General features: G+C 54.9%; 1 protein-coding gene across 4 annotated transcripts in view; it reads right to left on the bottom strand.

Annotated features, from left to right (window-relative positions):
• Positions 1-22,282, bottom strand: part of CPNE5 (copine 5) — a 101,909-nt gene that overhangs the window by 2,325 nt on the left and 77,302 nt on the right. For 2 of the 4 annotated variants that reach the window (XM_018039278.1, XM_018039277.1), the window contains 10 exons: positions 21,018-21,059; positions 18,229-18,304; positions 13,938-13,991; positions 9,954-10,015; positions 5,060-5,106; positions 2,945-3,126; positions 2,224-2,351; positions 1,878-1,980; positions 1,037-1,094; positions 552-625 (listed from right to left, as the gene is read on the bottom strand). In XM_018039278.1, coding sequence (XP_017894767.1) covers positions 552-625; positions 1,037-1,094; positions 1,878-1,980; positions 2,224-2,351; positions 2,945-3,126; positions 5,060-5,106; positions 9,954-10,015; positions 13,938-13,991; positions 18,229-18,304; positions 21,018-21,059 — 826 coding nt within the window. Of the gene's footprint in view, positions 1-551; positions 626-1,036; positions 1,095-1,877; positions 2,038-2,223; positions 2,352-2,944; positions 3,127-5,059; positions 5,107-9,953; positions 10,016-13,937; positions 13,992-18,228; positions 18,305-21,017; positions 21,060-22,282 lie in introns of all 4 variants that reach the window. The other 2 variants (XM_018039275.1, XM_018039276.1) reach the window with 1 other exon arrangement.

The following is a 22,282-nucleotide window of genomic DNA, read 5'->3' as shown; positions in this document are numbered from 1 at the left end:
CTGCAGCAGAGTCACAGAGGGGTGTGTGCTTACTGAGGCGCATTCTGAGGCTTGACTGGACAGGGATTCCCCGAGGACAAAGACCTGTCTGCTGTTACATTTGCCATTCTCTGCGGGGAGGCTGGCACTGATTCAGTGAACCAGGCAACACTCATTCTTGAAAAGGGCTGCAGCAGCCCTTTAGACACCGCCTCCACCTTCCCAGGGTTTGCCACCTCACTTAGGAAGGCAGCCCGGCAGAAAGCAGCAGAAGGTGCAAGAAACTAGGCCTCTGTGTTCTACAGGAGACACTGCAGGCTCAGGGAGGGCTGGGTGTGAGCGTTGCAGTTGGGGTAACACCAGGCTAGGGGTGAGTCTCAGACATGGTGAGGCGGGTGTCCAGCCCCACAACTGACTCCTATCTCCTTCTATGATGGCCAAGCCATTCTAGGACTACCAATGCCTGCCTGCAGGGCCCCTTTCCAGAGAAGCCCCCAGAAGGGGGAGTGAGGTCAGCCTGGCTAGGGGGGCTCTTGCATTTTCTGTGGGGAAAGCCAAGGTCTGGGCTTCACCTGGACAATGTCCCGCTCGGCCAGCTTTCCCCGGGAGGAGATCCTCACATCATCGCCATCTAGCTCCACCATGGCTGTTGGGGGGAGGGGGTAAAGACAAAGGGTGGGGGAGCTAACCGGAGGGCACCTGAGCCTGGCAGGACAGAGGCCGCCAGCCCAGGCCCCCATGTCAGAGATGAGAAAGCTGAAGCCAGGAGACGGGAGGAGCCCAGTCCCGGGCAGCCCTCCCCGCCACCCCCGCAGACTCCCAGGGTGGAGGCTGGAGGAGTGACTTGGGGCCTCCTCCCCACAGCCTTGGGGTGTGGGTGTGGGGTACGCACCTTGACACACCCCTCCCTGTGCAAACAAATGCACTCTCACACCCTGCCTGCTCACCCAGACAGTCTCACACAGACTAGGGTATGAGTCCTTGCTCTTTTGGGAGGGGTCACTCCCAAGGGCCTGAAGCCTCTGGGGAAACATGTTGGGGGGCGGTGGGGACTCACCGTCGAACTCTGCCTGGCCCACGCCGATGATGATGATGGACATGGGGAGCTTGGCGGCCTGGGAGGCAATGTGGGAGACAACGCAGGAGGTGGAGGGGGGCGGGAAGGGCGGGGGCCCAGCCGAGGGGCCAGTTAAAAGAAAGGGGAGATCGCAGGTAGGGAAGGGAAGGCGTGGGCCAACAGAAGAAAGGGAGGCGGTCAGGGAAGAAATGGAGAAGAGGAGGATGGAGACACACGGAGAAACACAGAAAAAGAGGGAGGAGGGAAAGAGGGCACCAACCAAAGGGAATGGAAGTGGGGACACCAGAGAGGAAGCGGGAATCGAGAAGGAGGGAGGCAGAGGGGAGGCGGTTCACAGGTCTGCTTCTGCAAGACACCCCGTCCTCTCCTCTGCCTCTGGACCTCCATCAGGTGGGCCTGGAGGGAGGGCCAGCTGTGGCCAGAGCCCCTGTGCAGGGAGACCACCCCGTGGGGGGTTCCACGTTTCCAGGTCTCCACCTCTCGGGACCTCCCATCTCTTCTACCTGGCCAAGCTGGGCTGGGGTCTGGGGCAGCAGCCCCAGAGGTAAGCGAGAGAGCCATAGGAGTCTGGAGGGAGTGGACCACCCAGTGTGATGAAGAGGTGGGTACAGAGTTTGCCAGTTGGATCCTTCATCAGTTGGAACCCCCTCCGCCCCCCAAACCCTGCTGTTGGCCCTCCAGGCTTTATAGCGAGAAACCAGGAGTGGTCCCAAAGATGTCCCAAACCAGGAGAAGAGAAGCCATGCCCCACAGGTCTCCCCAAAGGAGGCAAGGAGGTGTACCCCCAGATTTCCCCACCCCGTCCCCACACCCCGCTCACGTTGACGATCGCCTCCTTGGTCTGCGCCATGTCTGAGATGACCCCATCTGTGATGATGAGCAGCACCGAGTACTGGGAGCCGTCCTGCACTGCGGCCGCGTTCCTGGGGCAGGGCAGGGGGCAGCGGTCTGTCTGCTGGGACGCTGGGCACGCCGACCCCCTGCACAAGGACCCTGAACACTGGTGCGACAGCTCTTTGGTGGGAGGGGGATCTTTTTAGGGTCAGGGCGTCCCCAAAAGTAAATCAGTGGGAAGAGACGCACCCTCCCGCCTTCCTGAGAAGACGGGGACGGAAGGAAGCCCCTTGCGAGCTGCAGGGAGGGCTGTCCAGTGACCCCGTGCTCACCTGGCCACGTGGGTGACCACGGGGGCGAAGTTGGTGGGGCCGTAGAGCTGCACCGTGCGCAGGCTGTGGTGGTAGGCCTCTAGGATGCCGTCGATGCCGCAGCACGAGGGGTTCTCCTGGTTGCCGTTCTGGGAGCACAGGGGGTGGGGAGCTGAGCCCAGGAAGGAAGGAGGGGTGGGAAGGAGGGCAGAGGGGTGGTCTGGGGGGCGGCTGAGCCAGGATGGAGGAGGCCTGCAGGCCTGGGCCCTCCTAGACTCTTCTCTGGTGGGGGCTCGGGGGTGGGGGCTGGGGAGAGAGCCCCAAGGCCCACCATGAAGGGCAGCGCAAGCTCCAGGCGAGCAGTGTCCAGACGGGCTCCTTGTCCTACTCCCTGTATCTGCTCAGACACCTCCTCCCATCCTAGAATTACCTGCAGTTGTTCAGACCCTTTTAATCCTCATTTCTGAGGTCTTAGGGAATAGTTCAGCCATGACTCCACTCCACCACCACCAGGGTCTTGTTGGGAAAAGGGGGGCAGAGCCCACTGTGGGTGGCTTCACAGGGGAGATGATTGTGACCGAGGTGGGGAGTGGGGTTCTGATCCGAGCTCCGATACAAGTCCCGCTCCAACCCCCAGCATGCAGCCTGCCCTGACAAAGCCCGCAGCTCAAGTCCCCAGGCGGGCAGGATGGGCAAGGCCCCCTGACCCCAGGCCACAGCCCTCTCTCCCGGGGTCTTCTACCAGCGGGAACTCGTGGGACACCCTGCCGTCTGGGGGCAGCTTGGCCCCGAAGCCGAGGGCGGGGAACATCTTGTCGCTGTCATAGTGCTGGATGATCTCCCCGACGGCGGTCAGCGCCAGTGCGTAGGCGTTCAGCTGGTAGGGGCTCATGTAGTGCAGCGATGTGGACTGCGAGGGGTTCCCTGCAAAGTGCGGACAAGGGGGGACACTGGATGGCCCGGACACGCCAACTCACCGGGCTCGGAATGCAAAAGAGGGTGTCCAGGGGCATCCCTTTCCTTCCCTTACTGAGCATTCAATTCTCGAGCAAACCATGGCTGCGAAACCCTCCGAATGGAGCCTGAGTCCCCCCTCTGTGAATCTAGCCTCTTGCTCGTAGGACTGCAGCAGCCTGATCTCCGGGTCTCTGCCTTGTGTCCACACTCAGCACACCTGTCAGGGTGAGTCTACGTCAAAACTCACCTAATCACACCTCTTCTCTGCTCAAAATGCCCCGATGTTTCCATTTCACCCAGAGCTGAGTCTGAAGTCCTTATGAGGGCCCACACAGCCCCACTGGAGCTGGGCTGCAGTGATACCTCTTCGCATCTCCTACCATCCCGTTACACCCTCGGTTCCAGCCTCTCGCCATCCCCGCCTCAGGGCCTTGGCAAAGGCTGTTCCCTCCGCTCTGGGACACTCTTCTCGCTCCCTCCCTCTGTCTGCTGTGGTCTTCCCTGGAGCCTGTTGAAAGCTACAGTCCCCACCCCTCTTCCTGGCTTGTTCTCTATAGCCCTTATCACCACTGATACGGTCCATATTTTAGTTACTTGTTTATTAACAAGAGTAGTACAGCACAGGCTGCCAAGTATTAACCCTCTTTCTACTTCCCGCTGTGTGATCTTGGATACGAATGTTAACCACTCAGCCTCAGTCTTCCCAGCAGTAGAATGGGGGTAACAATAGTCCCCAGGCTTCCCTGGTGGCTCAGATGATAAAGAATCTGCCTGGAATCCAGGAGACCCGAGTTCAATTCCTAGGTCGAGAAGATCCCCTGGAGAAGGGAATGGCAACCTACTTGCAGTATTTTTGCCTGGAGAATCCCACGGACAGAGGAGCCTGGCGGGCTACGGCCTATGAGATCGCAAAGAGTCAGACACAGCTGGTCGACTAACACTACACTATACTAATAACAGTCCCCGCCTCACTGGACTATTGTGAGGATTAAACAGATGTTCCTGTAACTCTCCTCATTGTTATGAATACTAAGCCCCGCACCTCAGCTCTGACATCTCAGCACTCCGCTGTGGTAGGGCCTGCAGAGAGAGGCTTCTGACGTGCCAGCGGACTACCAGACCTGAGGAACTTCTGATTGAGCAGGGATTAATGCAGGTCCAGAATCCAGGGAAGATTGTCATGGCTCTGACAGTTAGGCACCGATTGCTCCCAACCGCTCGGCCACCCTGGAGAAGTCAGGGAAGGAAGGAAGCTGGGGCAGCGTGAGCAAAGGCGAGGCCTGGAGCCCCCGCGTGCCCGCCTCCCAGTCCTGCCTCTGCCTGCCTCCGGCCTGCGGGCTGGCCTGCACATTATGCTTTCGCTCGTGCATGGTCGCTCAGTTGTGTCTGACGCTTTGCGACCCCAGGGACCGTAGCCCGCCAGGCTCCTCTGTCCGTGGGATTCTCCAGGCAAGAGTACTTGGAGTGGGTTGCCATGCCCTCCTCCAGGGAATCGTCTCTTACGTCTCCTGCATTGGCAAGCAGGCTCTTTATCGCTAGTGCCACCGGGGAAGCCCTGGCCTGCACAGGGGGTGTGCAGTTTGATCCTGTGAGGAAACACCTCTGCCCGGGGCTCCCCTACTCCCCCAGGGAGGCTGGGCGTCCTCAAGAGCAAGGCTCAGGGTATGTGGGCCCAGAGCCCGGCTTTGCGAGTGACCATGATCCAATCAGCGAATACCTTTGCCACCTTGGCTGTATCTTTGGTTCTCCAGGCCCACGTTCCTCCTCTTTGGGAGGATGAGGCCAGAGAGTACGGAAGACCTGGCGTCCAGCTAGGGACAACTACCACAGTCCTGGAAAGCTCTCCCCTTTCCAGGCCCCTAGCCCCCATCCAGCTCCTCCGCCCATGCCTGCTACTCACCATTGGAGGCTGTGAAATCAATGGCCACTGTGAAGTTGATCTGGGTCCTAGAAGAAGGAGGACAACAGGGGAGTTAGCTGGCCAAAGGCAGGGCTATGGGGAGGGTGAAGCGTACTGGACCGGAGTGAGAACCCCGGCTTCCGCCCCAGCCCCTCTGCATGCCGTGTATGAAGCCTGGGTGAAGCGTTTGTCTCCTTCAGGTCCGGAAAACTGGAAGAGTAGCATCCGCCCCACCCTCCCCCAGAGGCCTGCTGTGAGCATCAGAAGAGTGAGGCAGTGGGACAGCTCTCCAAAGATGTTTACGTTCTGCTGGGCACATGCCTATGGATCACTTATTTCCTCTCCAAACTCTGCCCCTGGGCCCCCCCGGAGGCCAATGAAGTAGGGTTTCCCTGTATTCCTGGCTCAAATTTGGAGTCAGATTCAGGGTTAAAGCTGATTTAGCCTTACTGTTTAACCTGGCAAAAAACAAACAGAAAGACAAACAGGCGTTGTGCATCACCTGAGAGAAGAACAAAACACCGCCCATGAAGCTGTCTTGCCAAAAAAATGGAACTGGAATCAGCTGAGCTTCCAGAGCTATCTACCAGTGGTTTACAGGAAACACAGGGGACAGAGGAATACGTTGAGGGTCTGTGGGGGATGCAGGGGGAGCCTGTGGGAAATTCTGCAGGAGCATTACTGGAAGGTCCCCCCTGGGCCAGCAGCATCAGGATCACATGGGAATCTGTGAGGAGTCTCAGGCCCCCAGTAGACCTACTGAACCAGAATCCCTTGGTGGGGTGCAGGAATTTGTTTTAGCAAGCCCTTCAGGCACTTGGCGGAACCACTAGATGAAAAGATAATGAGGAATTCCCTGGTGGTCCAGGGGTTAGAACTGGGCGCCTTCTCTGCTGAGGGCACCCCAGTTCAACCCCTGGTTGGGGAACGAAGATCCCACAAGGAGCGGCATGATCAAAAAACAAAAGATAGTTATGAGACAAATCAACCAATCTCAATATATGGACCTTGCCTTGATTTTGCATTCAAATAAGCCAATTCAAAAACATTATAAGACAACTGGAGAAATTTGAGTACTGACTAGACAGTTGGCATTAAGGAACTACTTGGTTTTTAGGTGTGATTTTGGTATTGCTGTTAAATTTTACAAAGAGAGAGTCCTTTTCGATTTTAGAGACACATCCTGAAGTAATTAGGGGATGAGACATGATGTCTGGAGCTTCAAAATAATTGGGTGGAAGGGTGAATATGCGGAACAAGACTCTGTGAGCTGGTAACTGTCGAATCTGGGTGGAGGGTACTCGGGGGTTTATCACACCGTCTCTCCACTTTTGCCTGTGTTTGGAATTTTTCCATAACAACAAAAAAAATTAGGCTTTGAGGATTCATATTCAGGGTTAAAACTTTCTGAGGGTTTGGCTGTTCTAGGTTCCGTGCCAGATGCTGACAAAACAAAGCTGACGAGACACGAATCCCTGATAAAGTCTAGTCTTGTGATTCTCACACACAGTGAGTGTAGAGTCACCAGGGGAGCTTGTTTACAAAGACTGTCCTAGGGCCTCCCTCCCAGGGAGGGAGTTGGTCTGAGATGGGGCCCCAGAATCAGCAAACATCCCCTGCCTTCAAGCAGCGATTCTGAGGAGGGGGCTCTGGGATGCCACCTGGGAAGACTCTGCTCTGAGTTTTGACCATGGATGATATACGGCGAGGTTGCTTCCCAGGTGGCAGTAGTGGTAAAGAACCCGCCTCCCAGTGCAAGAGACATAAGAGACCCGGGTTCGATCGCTGGGTCCGGAAGACCCCCTGGAGGAGGGCATGGCAGCCCACTGCAGTATTCTTGCTTGGAGAATCCCATGGACAGAGGAGCCTGGCAGGCTACGGTCCATGGGGTCACGAAGAGTCCACATGACTGAAGTGACTTAGCACGCAGGCAGGGCTCACCTCACGTGCCCTGAGGAGACAGTCCCTATCAGAAACCACAGCCCTCGCTGCACTTGATCACAGCTGAGCTGCTGCTCAGGGAACCTTCCATCTCCGGGAAGGGGGAAGGACCTAGTGAGCAGGAGACCCCACCCAGGGTCTGCCGGCCAGGGACAGTCCTCCCCACACGCCTTCCCCTTGGCCGCTGCCCTCGGCCAGAGCATTCAGTAGACTCCAAGCTCTGAGGGAAAAGGAGCCACAGGGTGGCGAGAGGTGGTTCTGGCCTGCAGGACTGCAGCTGAGGGACCCTGTCAGCCTGGCTCTTCGAAATAGAGGGTGAGAGAAGGGACTTCCCTGGTGGTCCAATGGTTAAGATTGCACCTTCCAATGCAGGGGGTGAGAGTTCAAAGCATGGTTGGGAAGCTAAGATCCCACATGCCTCGTGGCCAAAAAAACAAAATATAAAACAGAAGCATTGTTGTAACTCTTGAGAGTCCCTTGAACTGCAAGGAGATCAAACCAGTCCATCCTAAAAGGAAATCAGTCCTGAATATTCATTGGAAGGACGGATGCTGATGCTGAAACTCCAATACTTTGGCCACCTGATGCGAAGAACTGACTCATTGGAAAAGACCCTGATGCTGGGAAAGACTGAAGGCAGGAGGAGAAGGGGACGACAGAGGATGAGGTGGTTGCATGGCATCACCGACTCAATGGACATGAGTTTGAGTAAGCTCCAGGAGTCGATGATGGACAGGGAAGCATGGTGTGCTGCAGTCCATGGGGTTGCAAAGACTCAGACATGACTGAGCAACTGAACTGAACTGAATGTTGTAACAAATTCCATAAAGATTTTACAAAATGGTCCACATTTTAAAAAAAAGGTGAGGGAGAGGCAGGCTTTTCACTCCTTAAGCAGTCCTTCCTGCTCTCGTTCTGAAATGGCTCAGGGAAGGAAGGGACTGAAAAGCAGGTACTTTTGTCAAAAAGTGACTCCCTGCAGGCTCGCCTCTCCTGCCTAAGGGCAAGGACAGGCTGCTCAGCAACCAGTTCCATCTCTGACTCCAAGGGGACACAGGCGCCCAGAACCTTCCTCCTGGTCCAGGTGGGTGAGGGAGGAGAGAATCCCTAGACAAACGCCTCCATCAGCTGCCTGCCTGGACATGCATGCTGGCCTCTCGCTCCCTAGAGCCGGCTCGCTCACCCAGGCTCTCCAGAGTGTGAAGAGAGGAGAGGAGGAGGGCCAGGGCTTGCCTCTGAGAGCGCCCTCTCAGCAAGATGACAAGATCTCACAGCACCCAGCCCTTGGACTCATCCATCTCTCTCACACCCCACCTCGTAGCTATGAGGCGGATTCAATGGTGGTGGTGGTGGCGGTTGAGTCGCTCGGTCGTGTCTGACTCTTTGCGACCCTATGGACTGCAGCCTGCAGGCTCCTCTGTCCATGGTGTTCTCCAGGCAAGGATACTGGAGCAGGTTGCCATTTCCTTCTCCAGGGGATCTTCCCAACCCAGGAATCAAACGCAGGTCTCCTGCACTGCAGGCAGATTCTTTACCAACTGAGCCACAAGGGAAGCGTGGTGGATTCATTACTATGGAAGAAACGCAGCCTGTGATGAAGGGATGAACCCTGCCGCTGACTAAGCGGTGTGGCTTCGGACATCTTCTGTAAAATGGAGACAATCATCTTCCCTGGCCCCCTGTATCCTGTAAATTGGGGGCAGTCTGCCCACTGACAGAGGAGCCTGGAGGGCTACAGCCCACAGGGTCGCAGATTTCGGCACACCCGACTTAGCGTGCATGCATGCAAATGGGAAGGATAAACAGGATGAGGGTTGCTTGAAAATTACCATGGGATATCAGGGGTGGTTTTTCAATAGGATAGGGCACAGAGCAGTTCTGATTGGGGAAGGAGCAAGGGCAGGGGCTGGAGTTGACGTGGGGGAGGGACGGGGAGGCCTCTGGGGGACTGCGGGAAGGGCTTGTGCTCAGCGGGGACAAGGAGAGCTGCAAGCCTGTGGGTTGCAGGCTCGAAGCAGCAGGGAGTCACGTCATGGGAGAGTAAGTGTGGCTTCCCAGGGCCTGACTCCTCCCTCTGCCCTGAGAACCAGGCGGCCAAGTGCCGGCTTGGCTGGGATGAACCTTTGGCAATGGCCCCGCCTGTCTCCTTTCCAGACAGGTGTAGTCACTCACCTGCCTGCACCTGTGGGCTCTCGGCTACCCACACCCCTGCCCCGGCACCTGTCCCAGCAGGGAGCGTGCTGGGCAGGACCTCACTGCAGAGTCAGGCTCTTTCCTCATGAGCTGTTTGGCCGGAGTCTCCAGATTTCTCTGCTTGCCTTGGCCCGGAGGCCAACCCCTCTGGTTGTCTCTGTTCCTTAAACTTGTGTTGGACCATCCCCTGGCCTCTGTCCCAGTTTCTCCTGTGGTCCCTAATGACACTGGGCAGATTAATCACCGCCTCCCAGACAGACCATATCAGAAGCTCAGAGCAGGAAGGAACCTTAGAATTCACTAAATTCCAACCTCTCTGTGTAAGCGGAGGAGATGGATGCCCAGGGAGGGAAAGTGATGTGCCCAAAGTACCCCAGCCAGTTCACAGCAAAGAGGGGCCTAGGGTCTGGGCCTCCTGACGCCTAGATCAGGGCTTTTCCACCTCCCTAAGCCCTTAGTTCTCTTTGTCATGGAGTCTCACGTAGTCCCTACCACCTGCAGGTCCCCTCTGCACAGAGACCGCCCACGACCCAAGCGAGCCTCCATGGCTCAGCAGCGCCCTCTGCAGCCACATCAGGGCCCTGCAGGGCTCTGGGGAGTCGTCTGAGCCCAGATACCGGAGGTCTGATCAGAGCCCAGCATCCCAGGCTCTGGCCAGGACCTCAGAGAGGCCAGGTGCGGTCAGCTCAGCTCAGGTCCTTGTTGGGGGGGCCCTTCCCTCCCTCTGAGGCCAAAGAATCCAGGCTGCATCTCTTCTCACCCTCCTTTGATGTAGTCGAGAAATGTGCACTCTGACTCCACAGCAAAGGAAAGCAGCGTGACCTTGAAAACAAAAAGAGGCGTGGTCAGCGGGGAGCATTGAGCAGAGAGCGGGTGCAGGGAGCTTTGCAGATGGTGATGGAGCCCCCAGCATGTGCCAGGTTCGCCCACATCATTGCAAACAGTGCCCATGACAACTCTATGAGGTACTATTATTATCTCCATTCTCCAGCCCAGGAAACTGAGGCTCAAAGGAGTGATGCGGTATATCTAAGGACACTACAAGGACGTGACCAGGTAAGATGGGAACTCAGATCTGTCTGGCCCCAGACCCTGTGCTCTTGACCTCGATGCCAAACTGCATCCTGGAAGGGCCCTGTCTCTGTCACTAGAGTACAGGGGCTCAAGCCGAGGAACTGAGTTTTCTGTTAGTGGACATGGGTGTAGAGGGAGCGGCGGGGTCCTCCAGACACAGGGCTAAGATCTGTCAGTGCTGACAAGCTCCGTGCTTCCATATTAATCCTGAAGGGCTTCCCTGTTGGCTTAGTGGTAAAGAATCCACCTGCCAATGTAGGAGACCCGGATCGATCCATGGGTCGGGAAGATCCCCTGGAGTAGGCAATGGCAACCCACTCCAGTGTTCTTGTTTGGAAAATTCCATGGACGGAAGAGCCTGGTGGGCTACAGTCCATGGGGTCGCAAAGAGTTGGGACAGGACTGAGCACGCACATATGCTTTAATCTTGAAATACGCCTCTTTGGTTTGCACTTGTTTTAAACCTTACTTGTCCCACCTCATTCCTCTAGCATCACCCATCTCTACCTTCTCAGACCCAAGCCCCTCCTAAGTAGCCTGTCCTTTCCCTGGAGGTAACTAAGCACCTGAGGCCCTCTTGCCTAAGCAGACGCTGCTTGACCTATGCCCCTGGCAGCTTTGGCATCAGCTTTCCCAAGACAGGCAACTACCTGGCAGTGGGTTATGATAATGATTTAGGATCGTGGAGACAAATGAAAGCTTGGCAGTTCAGTTCAGTTCAACTGCTCAGTCGTGTCCGGCTCTGCGACCCCATGGACTGCAGCACCCCAGGCCTCCCTGTCCATCAACAGCTCCCGGAGCTTGCTCAAACTCATGTCCATCGAGTTGGTGATCGCATCCAACCATCTCGTCCTCTGTCATCCCTTTCTCATCCTGCCTTCAATCTTGGCAAAGTCAATTAAATGAGGCAAGAATGGGGCGGGGGACACTTTACCAGGGTCAGAGAATTCCACTCTAGGATTTGTAGCGCCCCCTACTGGTACAGATTCAGTCATCTTTATCAACTCGGTGGGGAGACCAGGGAGGGCTTCCCCTTGACAAAGCGGATGAACCATTAGCCCAAATGATGGAGAGTCTGTGAGTACTGAGTTGGGCCTTGGAGACCCCCGTTCGCTGTAGATGGACAAAGCCTCCCTAGTCTCTAGGAGTGGACTGTGGCAGTGGCCTCTCCTCTATGAACATTAGACTCCACGGGAAGCTTTCAAAACATCTTGTGGCTGGACTGAAGACCCCAAACCAATATCATCAGGCTTTCTGGAGTAGGGATATGGCTCTGGTTTATTTCTGGCTCCTCACTTGAGTTTAACATGCAGTCAGGGTTGAATTCCGCCTCAGGCCCTGGGATGAAGCAATTAATTGCTGAACTTGGCTGGCCATACGGATTGACTCAGGGACTTGGTACTCAGAGTGTGGTCCCTGAACAGCAGCATCAGCATCACTGGGTAGAAATGCAGACTCTTGGCATTTCAGCAGGATCCCCAGGAAATCCTGCACATAGCAAGCAAGGTCTGAGAAGCACTAAATATAGATTCCTGGGCTCCCAGCCTGGGTTTCCTAAAATGGAACCCCAGGGAACTGGCCCGGGCATCTGCATTTTAATGGGGATTCTGAACCCTGAGTGATTTTTTTTTTTTAATGGTAAAGATTGGGAAATGCTGGATCAAAGGAAAGTCAGGAGACCTGGGCCTAGCCCTGCCCCTTCCCTAACTCACTGTGACCTGAGGCATCATGTCCCCTCTCTGGGTCTCAGTTTCTTTATCACTAAAGCAAGAAAGCTGGATGAGATCAGTGGGTTTCATACCTTATTATTATTATTATTTTTTTAGCTGTACATCTAATATTTCTTAGCTGGGGAAGGTGCTGCCCTCTCAAGGGGCATTTGGGAACATGAGGGAGAGCTTTGGGGTCTCACAATGACTGGGGTTCTACTGCTAGCTATGGGCTCAGGCCAGGGAGGCTAAGCATCCCACCACATATGGGGAAGTCCTGTAAGACACAGAATTATTCTGCCCCCAATGCTGACAACATCCCCACTGAGAAACCCGGCACCTTTGGACAAAGAAAGTATTACTCCACCCCTGCATGTGAAGCAGCTATAATCAGAGAAGTGGTGGTCAGCAGAGTCCAGCTTACAGTCCTGCATCTCCCATGTGTCTGCACAGCCACCCTGTGCCTTCAACAGGGCAGGGATGATATATTAGACCCATTTTACAGATGGAGAAAAGGTTCCTGGGAGGAATCCTGGGGGCCCCTGCCTGTGGCCTCATCTGGTCTAGAGTTGCCGTTGGCCTGACTCAAATGGCTGCGTTTGGCTGTATTCGCTCTGGGGCAGTGGCCCTCTAGAGTGGGAGGGACATGAAGGGCACAGACTTGGGTATGTGTGCGCTGCTAAGACATCGGCTTGTTCTATAAATGCTTTGGTGGGCTCCACCTCAGGGCCTTTGCACATGCTGATCCCTACAGCTAGAACTCTTTTTCCTTGATATCCTTAATACTTAACTCCCTCACCTTGCTTAAATTTCTGCTTAAAGGTTATCTTCTCAGAGAAGCTTTCCTTGGCTATTTTATATAAAACAGCAAGTTTTGGCCCTTGCATTCTCTATTGATTCATCTCACTATACTTTTAAAATTAATTTTTATTGGAGTATAGTTGCTTTACAATGTTGTGTTAGTTTTTTCTGTATAGCAAAGTGAACCAGCTATATGTTTACATATATCCCCTCTTTTTCAGATTTTCTTCCCATTTACATCACCACAGAACCTGTGTTATTCAGTAGGTTCTCATTAGTTATCTGTTTTATGCATAGTATCAATAGTGTGTATATGTAAACCCCAGTCTTCCAATTCATCCCACACTTCCCCCTTGGTATTTGTTTGTTTTCTATGTCTGTCTCTATATTTGCTTTGCAAGTAAGATCGTCTATGTCATTTTTCTAGATTCCACACTTCACTATACTTTTTTCCACAGCACTCCCAACCACCTGACACACACAGGTATTTGTGGGTGCACTTGTCTTCTGTTCCCCACCCCCCAACCTGACAATAAGTACCAGGGGGGCAGGGATTTGCATCAGTCTTATTCCCTCCTGCCCCAAACAGTGCCTGGCACTTGGGAGCACACAGTAAATATTTGTTGAAGAAATGCAGGAAAGTGCTGAAGATCAGCCCCCAGAAGCCGCTGGGCCAGTGTGATCCCAGGATGGTCTTGGTTAAGGAGGGGGTGTCCACAGCAGCTGCAAGCTGCAGATTTAACGGTTGTGCTCACTGCTCTGTCTACCACCTTCCAGCTCTGTGACCTTGGTTGAGTCACTTCCCTGCCTGTGGCCTTGGTTTCCGCTCTTGTGACAGGGGATGATAATGCCTGCCTCTTAAGGAAACAACCTGTGAAAAGCACCCCAATGGGGAATTTCCCAGAGTAAGAGCCCAATAAGTTCAAGTCCTTTTCCTTCCTGCAGGAAGAGCCCCCCACGGGAGTTTCTCTCTGGGATTTTTCATCCTATATCACAGGGCCCGTCCCCCCCCACCCCCATCGCTCCGTCAGCCCCACCCCTCCCCACCCCCAACCCCCAGGTCTGGTTCCCACACCCTGCAGCAAAGCCGCACAGACCACCAGACCTAGCTCGGGGCTCAGGAAGTCTACATCCGCCTCAGAGAGGGAGTGGCTACTCACTGTGCCCGAATTCACATATTTCTTTTTCTTCATTTTCTTTTTTGGGTTTACCACCTGCCGAGGAAAAAAACACACACACAAAATAAAACCCAGTTACCAGGTAAGAAGGAACGTTTCTGAGCAGTCAGGGACTGGGTGTGGCCCTGGGGCAGAAGAGAAGGAGGAAGCCAAGGGTGACTAGGGAGATGCAGAGGAAGAAAGAGCTGGAGTTTAGGCACAGGTGGGAAGTTCAGGTGGGAGGTCTGGCAAGCTGTGCAGGTAGAAACGGGGGAGAGAAGTCTGGGGGGAGAAACCCAGAACAGCCTCAGAACCGCCACAGGCCTGAAGGCCACGCAGAGGATCTGGTGCTGCCTGACGTATTCGTAGGACGACAGTTCCCTAGGCAAGCTGCTGAGATGGGGGCACATTGCAGCCCCAAGACTACACTGTTCCTGGATCTCTCAGTCTGTCCCATGAGGGTGTGGGGCTTCTAGAATTTACCGCAACTCAAACATCTACTCCAGAGCAGCTCTCCCACCAGAAGGGAATGAACATGGACTCCTGGGGGTCTGGGCATCACCAAAAGACCTGGCCACAAGCATATGTCTTTGAAGTCATCTGTTATCTTTAAATTAGCCTGTATTCCACATGCACTCTCTAATTATAACTGTTTCAATATTAAAGCACTGTTTTGTTCTCAGATCTTCCTGTGAAGTGGGCACTGAGAAAACATCCTGTTTATTCTGGGGTTTCCACCACCACTGGGCATGTACACCCCCTCCCCCCCTCTCCATGTACCAGACTCTCCAGCCTAAGCGGCCCCAGACGCCGTGCAGGGGACCAGCGCCCCCTAGGGGCCAGAAACCTCCCCACTCCTGGGCTGGAGTTGGAAGCTTTCTCCTCTCCCTCTCCTCACGTCCGCAGCGTCTCCAGGATCCCCAGGGCTGGTAGGGGGTCTGCCCTCCTGTGCAAGGAGGCACTGAGTGGCTCCCAGGACCAGGAGCTCTGCGGGCTCTGGACACAACGGTGAGCGAGACATCGACCCCACCCCTGAGGATGTCAGGGTCTTTGGGGAGGTGGGGGAGGGGGGTGGGGGAGGGTGGGGGAGGGGGAGGTAGGAAGTATGATGAGGGCTGCCCAGGGGTCGCTAGCGTAAAGAACCTGCCTGCCAATGCAGGAGACATAAGAGACGTGGGTTCAATCCCTGGGTCAGGAAGATTCCCCTGGAGGAGGGAATGGCAGCCCACTCCAGCATTCTTGCCTGGAGAATCCCATGGACAGAAGAGCCTGGTGGGCTACAGTCCACGGGGTCACAAAGAGTCAGACACGACTGAAGCAACTTAGCATACACGCACACACATAGTATGATAAACAGGTGACAGGCCTGCTTTTAGTGGGGGAGGAGGGAACAGGAGCACCCTCTTCAGACTTGGTGGGTGTGCAGGTAGGGCCTTCCTGGGGGAGGAGCATCACAGGCCAACTCTGAGGCCCAGTAGAGGCCCAACCAGGTCATGAAGAGCAAAGGGAGCCCCGGGGAGGCACCAGCACAAATGAAGCCACAGAGACCGAGCCAGAGGGAGGTTCAGAGAGCCTCAGATGGCATAATGGGCTGAAAGCGAGGGTGGGCAGAGGGACGGGGAGCGGGCCAGACCCCAGGGGCTCCTAGAGCTGTGATGTATACGGCTGCTCATACACGCCCCCGCCTCAGCTGCACAGACACTGCAGGTCGCGGGGGCTTGACGCTCTTGTGAAGGAGCTCGGCCTTTCCTTGTAGGTAAAGGGCCCCGTCGGACATCAGTTGGGGTGGAGGCTCCCTGCTCCCTGGGGTGAACCCAGCTGAGACAGCGGGTGAAGTGAACAGCCAGGTAGTAAGCAGGGCAGCAGTGTGGTCAGTTACCATTTTGTAGGCAGCTCTGGGTTACTGAGTAGAAGTGGAAAGGCCATTAGCGGGCTATCGCAAAGCCCCCCACCCCCATGGGGGAGATGGTGACGGTGGGGGTAGACAGGAAGGAAGGGGACAAGCCTCAGAATATCCAGGTGGCAAGAGGAGCAGGATTCAGCCGTGGACTGGGTGTGGGATGCGGGGCAGAAGGCATCAGGGATGCCTCCCCAGGGGCCGTGGTCCCCGCGATGATGGCACAGGGGGGGAAGCGGCTGGCCAGGGGAGAGGAGGGCGGCAGGGGCTCTAGCCAGCGCATTCAGTTTAGGAGGCTAAGTCTGAGGAGCGGCCACATACAGCTGGGCATGTGCGATGGACACCTAGGCTGACGCCAGAGCCTGAGATGAGGGTCTTTCCTGGCAGAAGCCTATTCCGTCTTCAGGCACTTCAGACACTAGAAAGGCCTTCCTGAGCCCAAACCAGCCTCCCAGAGATGCCCTCCACAGTGCCAGGCCTGCCGCTCGGCAGCCAGAATCTAATTCCTTTTCTACCTCCGGCGCTTCCAGTGTGTGAGGCAGCACTTTGGCTTGCCAGCGCTGCAGCTTCTCTTGTTTGCAAGGGAGCAGGGCTCAGCGACCGAGAAAACAAGTTGATCTAACCTTTCCTGCTTTAAGCCTGAGAGATCATGGCCTCATCTGAGCCTGTCAAGCACCCTTAGAAGGCCAGACTCCAAGAGATCTGACCCCTTCCCGTCCCTTCCCTAAAAATTTTCTTAGAGGACTCTAGGGAGTTCCCTGGTGGTCCAGTGGTTGACACTGTACTTCCAATGCAGAGGGTGGGGTTTAATCCCTGGTTGGGAAACTGAGATCTCATGAACCGTGTGGCATGGCCAAAAAATGAGTAAATAAGAGTCTGGAGAGGGGCTTCCCTGGTGGCTCAGGGGTAAAGAATTGCCTGTCAGTGCAGGAGACATGGGTTCGATCCCTGATCCAGGAAGATCCCACATGCAGCTGAGCAATTAAACTCCTGCGTCACAACTGTGCTGCTCTAGAGCCCACGTGCTGAGAAGCCAGCGCGCCACAACTAGATAGAAGCCCACACAGCAGCAAAGACCCAGCACGGCCAAAAATAAAGGAATTAAAAAAAAGAGTCCAGAGAAAGACGGGGCCTGCTGCGTGGGTGGGAGAAAAGAGACAGCTCCGTCCTTTGTCCTTGCAGAAAACAAAGCAATTAACTGTGAGTGTCAGAGCTCCTACAAAGCAATTCATCCATGTTCCATTCTCACAAATAGCCTTGTTGAACTGAATTCAGCGTGGGTGTATAAGAAGCACCTACTGTGTGCCTAGGAGGACCCAGGCTAACGTGAATAGGGCAACAGAAAGGGCTGTCACTTAGTCTGCCCTTGGGGCGCTTCGGTCCAGCTGGAACAGAAGACCTGTCCACTTGGTCCAGAGATACAGATTGAGGGAGCAACGCAAGGAGGGACTCAGAGTCGGTGATGGGAGTCAAAGCCAGCTCTGCGACTTCACTCGCTGAGTGATATGAGGACAGGGCCAGCTCGTAGGACGGTTGTGAAATGTAAATCTCCTGGCACCCAGGCTCTCGACAGATGATACTAGGAGATAGCACTGACGTAATGCTCACCAGGGGCCAGGCGTGGTTCTAGTAATTTAATTCTCAGTGTGCACAGCACAGAATGGGGCAGGAGCTCAACCAGGGTCACCCAGCTTATACACGGTAGAGCTGGGATAGGAACCCTGGGCCGTAAACGAGGGCTACAAGCATCTGCAGTTCAGTGTCTGGCATGAACTGTGCTGTCCATGGATCTGCCTCACTTCTGTGGCAGAGAGCAGGGCCTGAACTGGATGTGTGAGGCTGGGAGCATATCCTAAGGGAAGAGCGCACGCAGGCAGAGGCTCAGTGTAGAGACTATCCTGAGGGCAGACGCTCTTATCTGCCAAGAGACTGGGCGTCTTGTCCAAGGTTCCCGTCTAGATGGAGGCACCCCGGCTCCTGTCCCTCTCTTTCCTTCTAGGACAGAGAATACATTCTGCAGGCCCTGCAACTGCTCTGATGAAAGGCAGGACTCAGGACCTCAGGTCTGGAGGCAGGAACCTGCTGATACCGGGCCCCACCTCCCGCCCCACCTACATTTCTCTCCCCTTGCGTGGTTGGAAGAGCTCTCTTTGGGGCTGGGGGTATGGAATATAACTCAATGATCTGGAGTCAGATAAACTTAGATCGTTGGCCTCTTCTGCCACTTTCTGAACTTGAGTCAAGTCCCCTTACTTCTTGGAGATTCAGTCTCTTGAACTGTGAAATAGGACAATAACACCCACCTCACAGGAGAAGATGCAAAGACCCCAGCCCGGGCTCCCTGTGGGCCTCAGAGACTGTGGGAGCTATGTATCGTCAGAGCAAAGCCCACCTCACCTCATAGATGTTGAACTGGCTCTGCCCACGGGCCAGCTCCCGGTAGCTGGTGGTGAACTCCCCAATGAAGTCGTGGCTGCAAGGGAAGGGCACTGCTGAGAACACGGACACGAGGCCAGGCTGTTCACACCCATCCCGCCCCCTCTCACATCCCTACCCCGGGTTCCAGCTCTGCCCAGCTCCTCTGCTCCAGGGGTCCATGCCAGCAGAGATGGTGGGGCCCTGGGAAGAGCCGAGTGTCACCCATGGGGCCGGAAACCCAGCTGTAACCCAGCAAAGAGCAGGGTCCTGGAGAATGGGACCTACTTCTCATACTTGGATTCCTACTTGAACAAACGAGCAATAGAAGGTATTCTGGGGACAACTGGGGATATTTGAATATGAAATGAATATTAGATCGTATTCAGGAATTATTGTTCAATGTGTCTGGTGCTATAATGACATGTGTAGTTAGGTAGAAAAATGCCCTTAATTTTTAGACATTCCCAATGAGATATTTAGATGTAAAAATGCCATGACGTCTGTAACTTAAACTACATCAGCAAAACACAGATAAAGCCACTGTGGCCATGTGGAACACTTGTCAGAGTCAGGTGATAAGCTTAGAGTGTTCATTAAACTCTTGACTTTTCTGTGCACTTGACATTTTTCCAATAACATGTTTTGAAAAGACGTCCAGCACTAGGTCAGTCCAGGCAGCCTGGTGTTTTCTGCAGTGTTTCTATCTTCTGCATCGCTGCCCCGCAAGCGTGTGTTGATGTCAAGCACAGCAGAACCTTGTACAAAGCAGAACTCCCACCCCTTCTGTGGGTGGCTGCCTTTCACCGTCACTCTCCCATAGCGGGCAGTGGTGAACATGCTGGCCGGAAGCACCTGCTGGAGCCTGATACCTTGAGTCCACACTGTGGTTTGTTTACATATTTACAGCGTTCAGCCTTCAGATTACGAGCTCCTTAATGGTGGGACCCAATGGCATCTGGCGGCCACCTCCAGTTGTTGTTCAGTCTCTCAACTGTGTCTGACTCTTTGCAACCCCATGGGCTGCAGCACGCCAGGTCTCCCTGGGCCTCACTATCTCCTGGAATCTCCTCAAGCTCACGTCCATTGAGTCGGTGATGCCAGCCAACCACCTCCTCCTCCTCCTCTCATCCCTTCTCCTCCTTCCCTCCATCTGTCCCCAAATCAGGGTCTTTTCAATAACTTGGCTCGTTGCATCAGGTGGCCAAAGTACTGGAGCTTCAGCATCAGTCCTTCCAATGAATATTCAAGACTGATTTCCTTTAGGATGGACTGGTTTGATCTCCTTGCAGTCTAAGGGACTCTCAGGAGTCTTCTCCAGCACCACAGTTTGAAAGCATTAATTTTTCGGCACTCAGCCTTCTTTATGGTCCAACTCTCACATCTATACATGACTTTTGGAAAAACCATGGCTTTGACTATATGGACCTTTGTCAGCAAAGTGAAGTCTCTGCTCTTGAGTACACTGTCTAGGTTTGTCATAGGTTTTTTTTTCTTCCAAGGAGCAAGTGTCTTTTAATTTCATGGCTGCAGTCACCATCTGCAGTGATTTTGGAGCCCAAGAAAAATGAAGTCTGTCACTGTTTCCATTTTTTCCCCATCTGTTTGCCATGAAATGATGGGACTGGATGCCATGATCTTAGTTTTTTGAGTGCTGAATTTTAAGCCAGCTTTTTCAAGCCACTTGCAGCTTCCCTGGCAAAGGTGAAGCATGAGGAACCCCGAGGTAAGATGATGAGGTGAGTGCTGGGTGGAAGCCTGAGGCCAACTTGCCTGTGATGTGGTTAAAGTGGAGAGAGGAGGGGCCAGAGTGAGTTGGCAGAGGTAGTGCTGGTTCCGGAGCTTCTCTATCGGAAGATGTTGGAAAGGTGAGCTCCTTGGAAGCTGGGGCCTGATTTAGAGCTGCGTGTGCACAGCTCTCCACAGCATCCCCTGTCCATGTCCCAGACTCGGAAGGCACCAGAGGAGACTGCAGGGCTTAAAGCCCCCTACGACACCCCCTGTAGCACCACAGGACGCAGGGCTCCCAAAGTCAGGAGGGATGGCAGGCTTGGATCTGGTTCAACCGGCAAGAGCGGGTGAGAGTTCTACTAAAGTTGCAAGAGGCCTATTCTGGTCCTGTCTATGGATTCCCAGCAATACCGGCTCCTTGGGGGCACTTCAATGCACAGAAGAGGAAGACCCTGGCCCCGCCAGTGCTGGGCTCAGCCCTCCTCGGGCTCTGCCTCACGGCTCCTGGGCCCATTTGTCTGCGTCAAGGCTCACCTCCCACAGATTCTGCTCCCTCAGGCCCTGCCCCCTGCAAACAGCTCCTCTGAGGACTCAAGGGCCTCCCTGCTGGATTTCAGGAAGTCTCTGCGGGCCAGCTTGTCTTCTGCACTTAGTTCACCCCACAGTGCTTAGCCTCACACAGAGAACATGATCACCAACGCTCAGGAGGTCACTAACATCTGCCTGTACCTTAGAACACACCCATTTCAGAAAATCCTAAATTCTCCCAAGTGTGGGGGAGACCATGGACACTGGGCTGGTGGCTAGACAACTATTTGAGGAAAAGAGGCCTCTTAACTCCCCTTGCGCCATGTCCTGCAGGACACTGGCCTTCTGGTGCCTCAGCGGAGCTGGGCAGGGACAAGGAAAACCCAGGCCCCTCACCCCAGAGCTGCCATGTGTGGGGGGCCTGGGCACAGCTCTCACCTCGAGAGCAAGACCCGCCCTCCGCCCAGGGGCGGCCCCCTCCCTGCTCACCTGCTGTCCTTCGGCCAGCTTACCTGCCGTCTCGATCCCAGTCGTACACCTCCACCTTGATGGTCCTGTAAGGCAAAGGGCTTGTGGTGGGATGGACTTGACCCAGCACTTGCGTAGCCTGAGAACGGGGCCCTTCTCCTGCTCTTGGGCCACAAGGGGATACAGGAACACCCAGGGCCCGTGCTGGAAAGGCCCAAGAGACAAAGGACCAATTCTGTAGCCTCACGCCTCAGGGACCCAGCCAGCCCCAAAACTGCATAGAGACTTCCCTGAATTTCAGGCCAGATGTAGAGAAGCAACCTCAGACTCTAGTTCACGCTGCCTTCTCCTTGGCCACCCCAGAGGGCACACAGGTCCCCGCATGAAGCCATACTCTGAGTCTATCGGGGTGGGACTGTCGTAGGGGGAGTATGGTGTTCCCTAGATCCAAGGCCTAAGCAGGGTGGGTTCTCCTGGGGCAGAGTCACAAGACTGTGTGGTGGGACCCCAGGGTCCAAGGAGTCTGAGTGGTAGGGAGCCCCCGCACCCCGCCCGTCAGGGGTGGGCTCAGGGGCCCTGACTTGGGGATGGCCCTCGGAGCTTTTCCATGCCAGACTGGCTCCCGAGTGAGGGCGTAATTATCTTCACATTTTAGCCTGGCTGCTTTAATTAGTTTGTTTTGACTCCTGAGCTCGGTGCTGGGCTTTGGGAGCCCATTTTATTTTTAGCCCGTTTCCATGGCAGCAGGCTAGCAGACCAGAGGCGGAGGAGGGTGGTGGAGGGCTGCAGGTTAACCCTTGGTGCCAGCTGTCCTCCAGGGATGCCCAGGGACAGGGCAGACACCCGGGTCCCTCTGCAGGGTCAGGGTCTGGGGAGGTGGGAGAGGCATGGGGGGCGCTGGGGTCTCCAGCCTTCAGTTCTAAATGGGGCAGGCAGAGGCGGCTGCCTGGGCTGGTGTTCTATGAATATCTCATCATCCCGCCGTGGCCGCAGCCCAGCTCCTCGGGGCTGCAGGGAGCCGGCCTTGGGGTTCTGGAGCTCCCAGAAGGAGGCGCTGTCTGACTTCAGATGAGCCTCCAAGGGGCCTGGGGGTGGGTGTGGATTCTCTTGCATTGGCATAGAAACCGTTCCAGAAATGGAGGGATGCCCCAGGGGTTGGGCAGCAACTGGATTTTTTGTTACCAAAACGTGAAATGGGGTGGGCACAGAAGCCCACCAATTAGAGAAATCCTTTGAATTCCTGTGAAAAAACAAAACACTATGTCTCTCTGAGGTGAATTATTATGGGAAGAAAAAAAAAACCTGGGCC

Source organism: Capra hircus, chromosome 23, assembly GCF_001704415.2.
Source record: "Capra hircus breed San Clemente chromosome 23, ASM170441v1, whole genome shotgun sequence".
NCBI lineage: Eukaryota > Metazoa > Chordata > Mammalia > Artiodactyla > Bovidae > Capra > Capra hircus.
The sequence above is the reverse complement of the archived record's forward strand: the minus strand, read 5'-3'. Positions and strand labels throughout refer to the sequence as shown.